The sequence below is a fragment of the Phodopus roborovskii genome, unplaced genomic scaffold, assembly GCF_943737965.1.
Source record: "Phodopus roborovskii unplaced genomic scaffold, PHOROB, whole genome shotgun sequence".
NCBI lineage: Eukaryota > Metazoa > Chordata > Mammalia > Rodentia > Cricetidae > Phodopus > Phodopus roborovskii.
The window spans coordinates 45,126,337-45,140,834 of NW_026126407.1; the positions used below are offsets into that span (position 1 = coordinate 45,126,337).

The 14,498-nt window shown below is 44.4% G+C and overlaps 1 protein-coding gene across 4 annotated transcripts in view; it reads left to right on the plus strand.

Annotated features, from left to right (window-relative positions):
• Positions 1-13,836, plus strand: part of Ranbp17 (RAN binding protein 17) — a 289,784-nt gene extending 275,948 nt beyond the window's left edge. For 3 of the 4 annotated variants that reach the window (XM_051180973.1, XM_051180974.1, XM_051180975.1), the window contains 3 exons: positions 8,876-8,974; positions 10,759-10,886; positions 13,190-13,836. In XM_051180973.1, the coding sequence (XP_051036930.1) occupies positions 8,876-8,974; positions 10,759-10,886; positions 13,190-13,286 (324 nt within the window). In that variant the 3' untranslated portion in view covers positions 13,287-13,836. Of the gene's footprint in view, positions 1-8,875; positions 8,975-10,758; positions 10,887-13,189 lie in introns of those variants that run through there. The other variant, XR_007834268.1, reaches the window with a different exon arrangement.
• The last annotated feature ends 662 nt before the right edge of the window (positions 13,837-14,498 follow it).

Genomic DNA, 14,498 nt, shown 5'->3' on the forward strand with positions numbered 1-14,498 from the left:
CCAGTGGTTCATACTACATCACTGCCAGAGAGATTACCATTTACTTGTAATAACACTCATTTTCCTGCAGGATAGAAATCTACTTTCTCTTGCAAACACCAGTAGGCCCTTCACTAGATCCAACTCTTGCCATGGGTAGCGGCCTCCCTCCGTTAGAGGCCTCCTCTAACCCCGCTAACGCCATGAGAATCCCACAGAGTGCCGTTATTTCCCAGCACTGCTCACGCCTTTGCTCTCTTTCCCCCTTCTCTGTTGACAGCCTGTCAAAATGTTTGTTTCTCTACAGCAGATCAAATGGCCCCTTCTCTGAAGCCTCCCTCCCTGCCCCTGTCCTGGTCCCATCCTAGCTACCCCAGCCGAGTTGAAACTCCTCCTCTGGCCTCTCAAAACCTCCTGTGTGGGTTTGTTTGCCGCACTTAATGTACTATACTGTGACTCTCCTCCCCTACTGAGCTGTAGGTCTTTGAGAACTGACCCTGGCTTGTTCACCTCTATCCCCAGGACCTGTCTCAGAACCTGGACAAGCTATGGTGTCAGCAAATACTGGAGTAAATCAAGGAAGGAAGTTCTGTTCCCCGCTCTTAGTTTTCTCCCATGCCTCAGGCCCATGCGTTTATTGAGGGAAAAGAGCTCCCAGCTCTCAGCATCTTTCAGCAGTCTCCCCAGGGGTCTCTCGGTGGTACATTCGATGCCATTTAGACAACTATAGATAAAACCCCTCCTTGTTCAAGAAAGCTATGTTGTTGGGACTTCATGGATGTAGCTTTGTTGACATTGCTAGGAAATGCAGTATGACACCAGTACACATGCTAACATAGAAAGCTGAAATCTCACAGGGACCCAACCCTAGACAAAGAACAACAAATAAATGCTGAGAGCAGAAGAAATAGTATCCCTCAGGGAAGAAGCCCAGTTGGTTACGCAGGACCAAGTGGTCAGCCCTAAAAGCATGTACATACAAATAGCATTATAGGGACTGAACAGGTTGTGTTTGTATAATTAGGGGTGTTGTGTGCATTGCTGGGGGGGCGTGTACAAAGAAAAGGCATCCATGAATTTGAGACAGAGCAATGGGAAAGTACATGGGAGATGTTGGAGGAAGGAAAGGGGAAGGGGGAAATCATATAATTGTATTTTAATTTGAAAATATAAATAGTTGGAAGGAAAAAAAAAACCTCAATCTGAAAAAAAAAAAAAAGCAAAATGCCCCCGTGGTGGCTTCAGTGTAAATACTAGGCTGACTCTTAACAGAAGAAAAAAAAATTGCCTTGAACACATTTTCCCCATATGAAAACATTTTTAAAATACTCCTTCACTGATGACTAAAAGTCTTTGGGACCATCTAACCCAATGTCTTCAGGAAATAGAATATACTATCAGGTGAGATGCAATGTAACTGTGAACCTCCTCCTGTAGGGGTGACAGAGCTTTGATGAGTACACGAGAGGCCCTTCCTCATGCCATCACGCACAGGTTCTCTTGTGCACTACGATCCTCACTGGGTAATGCTGTGGGGACTGGTCAGCAAAGCAGCATACTTTTTCCCACTCCCTTTGATTTGAGTGGCCAGAAGCGCTTGCTTCTGTCAGCACAGCCCTAGGCTTGTGCCGTTGACTCTGCTCGGGTTCACTGCTGCTTGTTCCCAGGTAGTGATTTGTGTGGTTAAACTCAACAGCAGCCCCTCAAATTGAAGTTCTGGCAACTGTTTCTCTCTGTTGAGTCTTGACTCTGGGCACCTGTTCTTAGAGTTCTGAGTCTGTCTGTGGTTGGGGTTCCAGTTTTCTTCCTTAAGAGGAATGCTTTGACTGGGAAGGAGGAGTTGAGGGTCCTGGCCATTCTGGCTGCTGTTACATTCTTGTTCATCGTCACTGTCTCCCCAGTGAGTTCTCACAGAGGCTAAGCTTGCTGCCTGGCCTCTGCACCTGCTCTACTCCCTTTCTCCACAATCGTGTCATTACTGCTCTGAATGGCAGACTCCATCTGATGGCTACTCTCTATGTACTGGCCCAAACTCATACCTGTATTGAGCATGGCACAAGGAGTCTTAAATAGCCTGGGCCTGGGCCAGGGTCTCCTCCTCACCCTCAGCTTCCCCAAGCCTTCCGTATAAGGGCTGTTCATTCTTCAAACATGCCAAGCATGTTTGTGTCCTGGAGGTTTTCTCATTCATTTCCTCTCTCTAACATAGCTGTGTTTCTAGGTGAGGCTGTGTGCAGCTGTTGATACTCAGCTGCCACCTGTCCTGTGCAGATAGGCTGGCCTTTGTAGTCATAATTATGGCATACGTGTCTTTAGTAGCCTCTCACGCTGCCATAGATATCTTTGCTCAGAGGCTAGTGTAGGCCATTAGAGGTTCTCAAATGTGGTTCCAGATTAGTCATCCAGGTCCTACTATGAACTAGAAATAAGTGTCACTTGAAGGAAAACAAAGGAAATGACACAGATCTTCCCAACATTCCTACCCATGGGAAACTTAGAGGGTGTTTGACAGGTAATGCTCTAATTTTAACATCAAATTGAAACAATTCTATCTGATATTGGCAAAGTGTGTGTGAGAGAGACAGAGAGAGACAGAGAGGGAGAGGAAGAGAGAGAGAGAGAGAGAGAGAGAGAGAGAGAGAGAAGCCAACCCAAATAGTGCTGAGTGGCAAGCCCTGCAGCCTCCAGTACCCCAGGTTCTCTGGTTTAATGTAGCAAGCTGCTTTATGAGATCTGCAGCCACTTGAAATATGATTTACTACATGTAAAAAGTTTCAGATGGATAATGAAGATTCAGGATTGAGACTCACAGTGTAGTGTAGTCAATTTTCTTGCTGTTGCTCTCCAGTACATCTCTGCCATTGAAATGAATAATTTATTATAATTTATTTCAACCCTGGAAAATAAAACTGTATTCCTCGTGATATGTGCTATAGCATTCAGAATAAACACATTGCATACAGTACTCTCAATTAATTAATCCTGAAGTCTCATTCTTACTTGACCTTCTCATAAGCTGGGAGAGTGGCAGGTGATTCTTTCCCCAATAAGCCATGATTAAAATGAATGTTTTGAGAAGTAGGGGTAAAGTTAGCAATGGAGAAAATTGAAAGACCAGCAAAGCAAGGTTGTGTTTTTCCTTAGATTTTACATTCGATGCGAGAGTTTTTAAATATTCTAGACAATTCATCACTTAGAGCAAAAGCATCCCTCAGCTCTCAGTGAGGGGGGCTGAGGAGGGCACTTCCATTTCCTTGTGGAGCCAGTGCTGCTCATTTGTGACCAGAGCTGGATGAGCTTACTGGACCTGAGGTGTTACTGAAGCACTTGTCCCCCCCAATTGTAGATCAAGGCTAACACTGTATAAAGGCCAAGTAGACAGGACTCCCAGATGGCCTCCTGGGAGACGGGCCACCCCTAATTGATTGCAGGCTTGTTCTTCAGAAGAAGAGGCTCACTTCATCTCCTGCTTCATTCAATTGTTTTTCATTTTAAATGCTAAATACTTCAATTATGAGGCTGCAAAAACAATATCAGCATATAGAGATTGCTTGATAAGTACAGGTATCTTAAACTTAATGTAACTTAGATGATAGGCCTCAGTTAATCTGCAGTGGCTGAAAATATAACGAAATATGTGCTTATTTATCCACTGTGTTCATTTTTCATGACATCTACTAATATCACAAAGGAAGATGGCAGATGAAGGGAACAATTGATTCTCTTTCCCTAAAGACGTCTAGTATCTAATTTGAGCAGGATCACATTTCAATATCTGCTGCACATGTGGCCTGGGGAACAGCACTCAGTAATGACAGACATTCCCTTCCTTCCATCCACTGAAAACCTGGAAGCATTTCCTCCTTCAGCTGTGCTCCATCTCCAGGAGCCTGAACCTCTAGCTGGGGCAGGTGCTCTGGAGAAACTGCTGTACAGAGAGGGTGATTTCTCTACTTTCTCAAATTCTGTGCATTATTTATTCAGGCAGTTAGGGGTGGGGTGCCTCGCCTTGTTTCGTTTTGTTTGTTATTTTTGTTATTGGTAAGGTCAGCCTTCCTCTCCTCTCTCACTGGCCTTCTGAAAGGCTGGTGCATTCCCCAGGCGCAGGGTAGCTCTTAAGAGTTGGCTGCATTTATTATTAGTTGTTGCTCAGATCATCACCAGTGTATTGGCGCAGTCAGGACAGGGTAGCTCGGCTGGGATGTGGAGTAACACACAAAGCAGCCTGTCACTCACTGTGCCCTTGTCTGTCCTTTTTGGTCCCCCCCTGAGCCCTCGAGGGCTAGGGCACAGGATGTTTTCTCTGCTCTCTCACTCTTTGGCCTGGCTTTGCTAGTCCTTCTCTGTGTTAGCAAGGAGACAGACAGGGAAGAAAGAGGTTCCCTAAATAGACAGAGAATCTAGTCCCTGCAGGACCAACACTCACCCTCTCAGGCCTGGTTTTTCTGTGGGATACAAATGGGGACAAGATGGGAACCTTAGTTTTGTTGTTGTTGTTGTTGTTGTTGTTTGTTTTTTGTTTGTTTGTTTGCTTGCTTGTTTTGTTTCATTTATTTCTTATAACTTTGCAGAACATGTGTTAATCACAGTATTCAGAATGCTTAATTGCTAACAATGGAAGTGGTTACTTTATAGGAAGTATTATAACCTTGAGAAAATGAGCCCAATTTACTGATTTCTATGGTGAAATGTTCAGTGTATCGATTTCCAGAGATGTCCTTCAGTTTGCTGTTGTTTGCTTTCACAGTCTGTAAATATGTTAACTAAACTTGTAGGAAGGAAAGCAGGAAGATTTGCTGAAATCTTTTCAAAAGCCATGCCCTGGATTCTAATCATGGGACTGAGCAGCTAAAAGCCACTAGAGCAGACAAAGGTGACGTCACAGGGGGCCACTGAGGATGGAAGAGTGAGTCTTTGCTGCCAGTCCTCTAGAGGTCTGCAGTAGGAACTAGACACAGCCAGGTGCTCAGAGGCTCAGAACAGCCTGAGGGATGGTAGCCACAGACTGGCACAGTGAATTCATGCAGACCTTTGCATATGACCTGAATTAACCTGTATATCCTAGCAGCACCTTGACCTCAGGCCCTTAGTGCATGCAAATGCAAGATAGATGATGCTCTCCATGGGGTTAGTTAAGAATAGAGGTGTATGTGTGCTAAGCACCCAGCAGGCTCCATAAGCAATGGTGAAAAAACTCACCAGGCACAGCTTGCTGCTGAGTGGGAGTTCTTAAAAATGGTGATGCCTCAGACTTTGACCTGTGTAACCTGGGAACCCCCCCCCCCCCCAGCCACAGCCTTTCCTGGAATCTCCTGGCTTAGAGTTGTCAGCCTGTTTTCAAAAACAAGATCCTTGGAAGTGAACCATTTGTTATAGTTTAGATGTTTAACCATTTCATGTGTTAGCCTTAAATTAAGTTCAGTTTTCTGTATAGTGCTCTTCACTTCAAGTGTGTGCTCACTGTCTTAGCAGGAAAGTGCCCAAGGTAATCTAGCACTTGGCTTATTTTGTTTCAGCAAACAATAGAGCAGGAACAGCTACCATGAGAGCCTCTCTTCAGTGACTGCTGGGGGGGGGGGGCGGTTGGGTAGGATCTGCCCTGTTCTGTACTTGTGTCTCACAGCCTTGTCAGGGAGCATGAACTGAGATCACACATCATCACTTCTCCTTCTGGGTCATAAACTTGTAATTTGGTGCTTAGATGTGTTTACATAATTGCAACACACACTCTTCATTCAAATCTATGTGAATACCTCAGAGAAGCAAATGGGGTACTTTCTGGCCTACCCCCTGCTCAGGGTTGTTTTTTGGACTATAACCCTGCATGAAGTTAGATAACTTTGAAGACACCATAGTAATCCCCGTCACCTGCCTAAGCAAGACAGGAGTTGGTATTCTTCCTTGAGCCATGCAATACCATTGGCTTAGGCCATAGGGAAGCTGCAGCTGCAATATGGGACCATTATGTTTAAGGCGTACTGTGTATGGCAAGCACAATCCAGATGTTCGGTTTGTACATAGGAAATCATTTCTCACAGCATCCCTTTCACATCAGCTGCCACAGTCCCTGCTTATTATCTGAGGACATAAAGGCAAATGCCATGGGTTATATAGCGGGACCAGACTTGAGTCTAATACCTGTGGATACCACATCACTGAACAAAATTCCAGCCAAAATCTGTATGAAGGGGGAACCAAATGAGCAATGAGGAATCAAATGAAGTAATGTAGAGTGTCCTAAGTAGACAGCCCCCCCTTCCTAGATAATCCCATCCCTGCTTTGGCAAAACATGAGTGGGTAACAGGCCCAGGCAAATGTAGCCAAAGTGGGTTTAGAGTGGCCTTCCATTCATCCCTTAAGCGGTGTTGGCAGTGAGCAGACACTGGAGAACCAGGTACCCAGCTATTGCACCAAGTACTCATGGCACCTGGTGACAGAATGTGGGCTGATAGGTGCAAAGCCAAGATTGCACCTTTCAGTGTTGACTCGTGGTGTCCCTGACCTCAGAGACCACCTGTCTGACCTCAAACTACCTCAAGGGAGAGGGATTGTGCTTCAGCGCTGCACCCAGTACTCCTCCATAGGTGGGGAGGAGAATTCAGATTCCAGAAAAATTTGCCCCATTGGTTGGACTGTTATACCACTACTCTAAGATTATTAGAAAAAATAATTCTGGAAATTGGCTGCCACATCAATGCCATTTAAGAAGATTACTTGGCACTTTACATATTTCCAGAAAAGTAAAAAAGAAAAAAAAAATCATCCCATTTTGCCAACTTTATTTTTAGAAAAGTATTTTATTCAAACATCCCCTTACTTATTACAGACATAAATACATGCATTCAGACAAATGAATACACGAGAGGACTGTAGAAAGTAATTGGTACATCACTCCAGGATGCTTTGTCAGTTACTGGAAGAATTTGGTGCCTCTAACTTTAATCTTCTCCATTAAAATATCCATTCTGCTTCAGATTGTGAAGCACATAATATTTTAGACTGTCTCCATGGATCTGTTAGTTTTGCTTGTCAATTTAATTTGTGCTCTATGTCTTTGGGTGGCTTGCTAGATTGTTCATGGGAACTTGTGATCTACAAAGAATGCCAGGCATAGAGTTCTAGCTCTCCAGAGATACTGGACATACAGTGTTTGTGTTTTTATATAGATTGGCAGGTTCCATTTGTAACCATCCTAATCATTATGATGGTGAAGGGAACAGCAGCTGTCGAGAGCTACAGAGATGCATGTTAGTGTTGTGATGGTATGCCTGCAGTGTCTATAGGATATGTGCTTTGCAACCCTTTTCAGACACCATCTCATTTAATTCTCAGAGCTTCCTTGGGCTGGATTATTTCCCTCTTCAGAGCTAATGAAAACAGATACAGCAAGAACAGTTCAGTTACTTGCCAGAAATCACAGAATAAATTAGATCACCAAAAACTTTTGCCAAGGGCAGGGAGACGGCTCGGTGGGTAAGCACTTGTACAAACATGAGGGCCGAAGTTCTGATCCCTGGCACCAACATAAATGCATAAGTGCTGGTTAAGCGTGGTGGGCACCTCTAATTCCAGTACTCAATAGGCAGACAAGCTGACTGGCTGGGTGGGCGGTATCTTCAAGCTGTGAGTTCAGCAATAATTAACTTACTAACTCAATAAATGATGTAGAGAGCATTTGAGAAAGACACCCAACTTCATCCTCACATACTACACATGTAAATACATGCACACGCACTCACACATGCATGCACACATTACACATACATGTTTATGCAAAAAAGAGATTGCCAAATGATAACACCAAATGCATTCAAACAAACTAAGCCATCAAAGCCTAGTTGGGGTGTTGTTTGTGGTATCTTGCCATGTAATTGTCCTTCCATCTCTCCTCTCTTGGGCAGAAGAGCTCTAGAGCTATGGGTGCAGACAGGCTGCAGTGGAAGAATTAAGTCCACTTCAGCCATTTGCCTGGACTGTTGTAGCAGCCTTACCATAACCTAGCCTCCACCTGCTCTATCTCATGCCCAGGGCACATTCCACATGTCTCACCTTGGACACAATCACATCACTTGTTATCTTGCCTTCAGGATGGGGTCTCTTACTATTACAGAACCCACCATGCTTATCCTGTCCTTCTTTTTCCTCTTCATCTGCTTATGGTGAACTCTTTAGGTGTTACCTGCCCCATGGCATCTCCCTGACTGCCCTTGAAGAGATTAGTCATTCTTCTACAACCCCACAACCCCGCAGGCTGCTGCTCTTTTCCTAGACCTTTTTCCCACTGTTTGTCTAACTTACTTCGCTAGCAAGCTTTGAGGCCCTAAGTAAGACACTGGTAGATGCCTGTGTCCTATTATCTCTTTTCCGTGCCTCACAAACTCAGAAGTTAAGAGCATGGATAAGTATGTGCATGCAGCATTGAGTGAGCAATTAGTAAGGGAGAATAGTTTTTAAAACAACAGTTTAAGCTAGCAGGAAATTTGCCATTCTGGGGTCACATGGAAAATGATTCATTCCACTCAGTGATGAGCTACAGAGAGATGTCCCTTTCATAGCATGAACTATTGGATGAAGTGAAGAGCAGGCAGCAAGGGGAGCTGGGCATTTGGGTGATGCCTAGCACAGAGCAAAGCATATAAGGATTAAAAAGCAGAGACCACCTCCTGGCTCTGGCCTCTGACTTCTAAGAAAGTTCTCACCAAACTTTGGTGGTAAAGACTCTTCTTGGGGGGGGGGGGTAGAGTTTTTGTAACCTTCTTATTTTCCAGAGTGAGAGCCGACTGTCCAGGAAAAGCCCCTCTGTCATCAGAAAGGTGGAAGGAGTACATAGACTGTCTGGGATCCAGGCAGGATCTAAGCCAAGGGTCCCAATTTTCACATGACTCTGTCTTCTAGATGATGTCTGTCCTTATGAACACCATTGTCTTTGAAGACTGTCGGAACCAGTGGTCAGTATCCAGGCCTCTCCTGGGGCTCATCCTGCTCAATGAGAAGGTGAGTATGCTTACAGGAAGGGCCACAGGGGAGGTAGAGGCTATCAGACACTAAAGATCACGGATAGAGCACTGGGGCCTTGACAACCCGGAAGGTCTTTCCCCAAAGGCTTCAGCTTGTCTTCAGTTAGCAGAGGGCCGACACACAGCAACTTGTGTGTGGATTGCTGGGCAGTATTTCAGGGTCATGCTAGCTGCCCTTGCCATTGCAGGGGAATTCTGAGCAACAGCCCTTTTGCCTTCTCTTCCAGCCTCCCTTTTATATCTGGGGACCCAACACAACCACAGAAGATGACAGCAGCAGCCCTTGAGAGATTGTGCATAGGGCCAGTGTTCCCTTCATCTGGGATGCATGCACCCCAGCCTCCTCAGTGCTCTGGTCACCTGACTGCCTCCCGAGCACCCTGGCTTCCTTTGGAACTCTCCCTGGCCTCTCAGCAGTCAGTAGGAACAGTGTATTACTGCTTGGGAGAATGAATTGTCTATACAATAAGATAGTACTGGGAAAAGACAGTGAGATTAGAGGCAGCCCGCATACATTAAAATTCAAACTAAAATCCCAGCCTTGGAAGGAAACTAATAGAAGAAGAAAATATATCAAAAAGAGAAGAGCTGTCTCATCATTCACCTGTGCTGAAGTATCCAATTTTAGCCACATTCAATAGCACTGTCATTCATCTTCCCTCGGTGTTATTGTGATTTAAATCCAAGCTCTATAAAAGAGAGCAGTTCTTTTAAAATGATTGAGAGGGAATAAGGGCAAATTCGGTGTTTAGAAAAAGCTTATGACATCACAATATTATACTTTACTGATGGAGGCAATATTTCATGGTTTAGGATGAAAAACTAATAATTTTCTATTTGGTGTGAGTCACTGCATCATTATAAAAGGGAAAAATAAGTAGTTTTGTGCATTCCCAATCTTGTTCAGGAAGACATTGTGGTTTAAGTATAATGCCTCTGATATATAGTATTTAAGTATTAGTCTGACTACATATTAATTATGTGTGTTTTTTGATGTGAGCTGTTTTAATGTATGATGGAAATTAAATATCATACAGCTTAGGCTTGAAGAGATAAACATATGACTGGCAAAATGTTATCTTTTGCTGAAATTCTGCTGTTTCCACTGATTAGGAGCTCTGCTCAACATCAGAGCTTAATTTTGTATACAGGACCACAGCCTCCATCAGAAAAAAGGGGGGCTGAGCAGTTATTTGTGACCTGGTATGATAGATTCTGTTCTTTGTGCCACCAAGTGCTCCCAGAACTAAGCAGGCCCCTCTAGTGCCTGCCTCAACAGAGCAGGCCCATGAAACCCATAAGGACAAAGCTGGAGCATAGCCCAGAGCACTCTGAGAAGTAATTCACTGAAGCCAGGGAAGATGAAGAGGCCAAAGGGGAGACCCTTGGCCTTGCCTTCAGTCACCCAAAGTGCTCCTTGGGCATTCACTTAAGTCCTCCTCAGCCTGGATCTCCTCTTCTTTCAGCCTTCCTATGACAAGTAAAGTTGAGACCCTTAGAGGAGGCAAAGATTCATCAGGCTAAACAGTGACAATACAGCAATCACAGCAAGAGACCTTTATAAGCAGGGTGACACTAGGTACATACAGCTTCTGCAGCTTAGGTTTTCTCTAAGGATAGAAAGTTCAGTGTACACCTAGATGCAAGCCCCTGAGCATCAACGAGCACAAGTAGACCCCAGCTGGCCTGGCCTCTTGCTACTTCCTTCCTGCAAGGTTTGGAATGGGAACCTGAGCCTGATGCTGCTGTGTCTCCCAACAGTATTTCAGTGAACTGAGAGCAAGCCTGATAAACAGCCAGCCTCTCCCCAAGCAAGAAGTGCTTGCCCAGTGCTTCAGGAATTTGATGGAAGGAGTGGAACAGAACCTGTCTGTCAAGAACAGAGACAGGTGAGCATTGCCCAGGGGGATCTCTAGGGGCATCCCATAGTTGGACTATAGTTAGCACAGCTCATGGATTGATGTTGCTTTTCCATTACACCTTCTGATCTTAGACCCAAGTCAATTCCAGTCACTACATTTTACTGGGTATTTGCTCATAGATGCCAAGATTTAAAAAAAAAAAAAAAAAAAAAAAAAACATCCTTTGCCCTTAAGCAGTTTATAATCCAGCAGGAAAGAAATGAAAAATAATTAATTGGAAAGAGCAAATGAAGGAGGCTCACATTTTCCATGGAGATGAGGAAAGACTTCTATCCTTTGAACAAGGACAGGCCTCAGGGGTGGACAGAACCGAGTTAAATGTCATTCCTGTGTGTGTAAGCTGTGTGACAGAAAGCAGCAACTTCTCTGCTCAGTCTTGTCTATAGTAAGGAGCTGATGGTGGCATTGATTGTGGTGTTTAAACAACAGAATGTGCTGGGCAAGGGTGGCCCATGCCTTTATTCGGGACACAGAGACAGGCAGATCTTCATGAGTTTGAGGCCATTGGAACCTACAGAGCGAGGGCCAGGACAATCAGGGGTACACAGAGAAACCCTGTGGGGGGAGAAGGTGGGGGCGGACAGAATGCAGTAAAGCATGGTTCTTAGGCCTATTGGTTTCCTCCTCTGCCTGTCCTTTAAGAGCATCTGGTATCATTGGCCAGTGTGATCTAACCAAATTCATCATTCTAAATGAATTCATCCATTCAGTTTGTAAAGTTGCAGGCATTTGGAACCCATGGTAAACAAAATTGTTCCAAGATCCTGGCTTCGTGGAATTTATACATCCTAGTGGATGAGACAGACAGTAAGTAGTCACTGATAAGAAAGAGAATGTGCTCAGGAAAAAACTGCCCCACTGACGTGTCATCAAACACTCTAGCATTTATAGAACACACTGTCGGTCACCAAGTAGGCAGTGCATCCCAGGTATGAACTGTGGTAATAAGACAAGGTCATCTGGGGGTCCAGACACCTCCCCTTGGCAGTTCATCTAACTCTTAAGTAATCAATCCTCTCACATACAGAAAGGGACAACCTTGGAAGGGAAAGGAGAAGGGGGACGTTTAGCATTCCTGAGCTGCTCTATGACATAGTACCAGCAGTCTTCTTAGTCTCATGAAAGAATGGCAACAAAGGCTGGCTGTTGTCCTTGTGCCCAGCACTGTGTAGAGAGAGTATTTTCAGGCAATGTCTCATTGACTATATAAAATTTGCTCCTCAATTCCCTTAAGACAGTTAGTTACTTATATTAAGTACCAAGACAAGTGGTTATTCATTTATTCAGTCTACCTAGTAGTGATAGAACCAAATTTTGGACCCAGGTGGTCTAATCCAATGCCCCTTTTTAAGTTTTTTTTTTTTTAACAGTGTTATATAGTAGGCTAGTCTCAAACTCCCTATGTAGACAAGGATGACGTTTTATTATTACATTTATGGGGAGGTAGGGCAGATGGATCAGAGAACAACTTGGCAGGAACAGGTCCTCTCCTTCCACCATGTGGATCTCAGAGACCTAACTCTGGTCATCAGGTTTGGCAGCCACTGTATTAGCCTGCTGTGCCTTCCCACTGACCTCCAAGGATAACTTTAAGTTTCTGATCCTCCACTTCATAAGTGCTGGGATTATAGACATAGGCTACCGTGCCCCGTTTATGTAGAGCTGGGAATCAACCTAAGGGTTTCATGAATAGTATGCAAGTATTCTACCAAACTGAGCACACACACGTGCGCGCGCACGCACACACACACATACACACACACACACACACACACACACACACACACACACACTGAGCATCTGTACTCTTTCCTAAGATAGGGTTTCATCACATAGTACCAGCTCACTTCAACTCAAATTCATGATCCCTCTACCTCTGCTTTCTGAGTTGCTGGCATTACATAAGCTACCACATTCAACTGCCCCCCATTTTTCATTCACTGAATTCTATTTTAGTTGAAGATACAAATACCTACCTTTGGGAAGACATGTAATGATTAAAATAGTCATATGTAAGCTCAATCCAGTATTTGAGGCATAATGTAAAAAAAATTAATTTAATATTTTAGATAGTAGAACCTCAGATGCTCCCCATCAGAATAGATTTGGTGGTGACTCTTGTTTTCAGGGGGAGGACGCTGCTGGTGGCAAAATGAGTGCCCACTGAGGAGCACTTCCTGTAGGAGGGGTCCTCTGCTGGGTCCTGAGCTCCACAGTGCCCTCCTCCAGCTTTGAGACAGCCTGCTCCTTCACTGCTTCTGTTCCCACAGGTTCACACAGAACCTCTCGGTCTTCAGAAGAGATGTGGCAGAGGCCCTGCGTAGTGATGGCCACACTGAACTATGCATCCTGGACATGATGAGCTGACCCGGCTCCTGAACATGTCTTGTGCAGCTTTTGTCAAGCGACTGCAAGGTCTGGGTCCCGGACTGCGATGCTGGCCAGCCCAGAAGAATGTACTTTTCAGAACAAGCAACAAAAGCCCTACATTTTTATAAGTCTGACCTAATTATAAAAATGTATAATAGTTCACATACCATGTAAATTCAGTATTCAAAGCAGAACATGTTTCAGTCTATCTGAGCTCCCACAATGTTGAAAGATCTGGAAACTATATTTAACCAAAGATCATAATCAACCAGGCTAGCACCTAGTTCGTGGCTCTAAGATCAAGGTTGTCAATTTGAAGATGCAGCCCTCAGTGTGGGTCCTGGGTTGAGACAAGTGCCATTTGAACCTGTTGAATTAGTAGCTCTTACATCTGGAAAATGCTACATTAGGGACTCGGGCTGTGGGCATTTAGAAGGAGCCTGGGAGTGCTATAAAGCCTCCCCCAGGACTGCACACGGGCCTCTCTGCCTCAGCAACATCTGATAAAGTTGAGAGACAGTAACACAATTAAATGACTTACAAACAATGTTTGCTTTCCACTGGCATCAATCTGAAGTGGTTCAGTCTAGAAGAATTGAGCTGTGCAGTTGCTGCCTGCAGAAAGATGTCTTTAGGACTCTGCAAGTCCCAGTAAGAAGTTCTGGGTGCAGCAGCACCTAGTCCTTTTGATTCCGTGTAATTGGAAGAGAAACTGAAGATGGCATGTAGTGTCTGAAGCAGCTCTGACTTCTTGGACCACCCAGAACAGTTCAGGTACTGGCTGTCAGGTTCCCAGAGGATGGAGTTGCTGCCTTCCTTCTTCCACACTCTTAACCACTGTTGGATTGAGACTTCATCCAAACACAGGAAATGAAGGCCTTTACAGTTTGTGACCCATCATAACTAAGCTATTAATCTGAAATCGCCACTGTCAAACGGGCTTCCTATCTCAGTGTTCTGTCTTTGTGGTGCAGGCTTACAATAAACACTGTGCCATTATTTCTGATAAGACATGAAAGGTTGCCCTCACTGTTGCAGGGAAGAAATCCACAGGCTCTTGTTGTAATCTTGTTTTTCCACTAGTGTTTCTTGAAACCTTTCTTGATAGTTGAGTTTTGCAACAGGCTTGTCATATAAAATTGAGTCACCTAAATTTATCTCAAAGTATTTGTCTTCCATGTGCAAAAGGGAGTCAGGGGACATTATGGT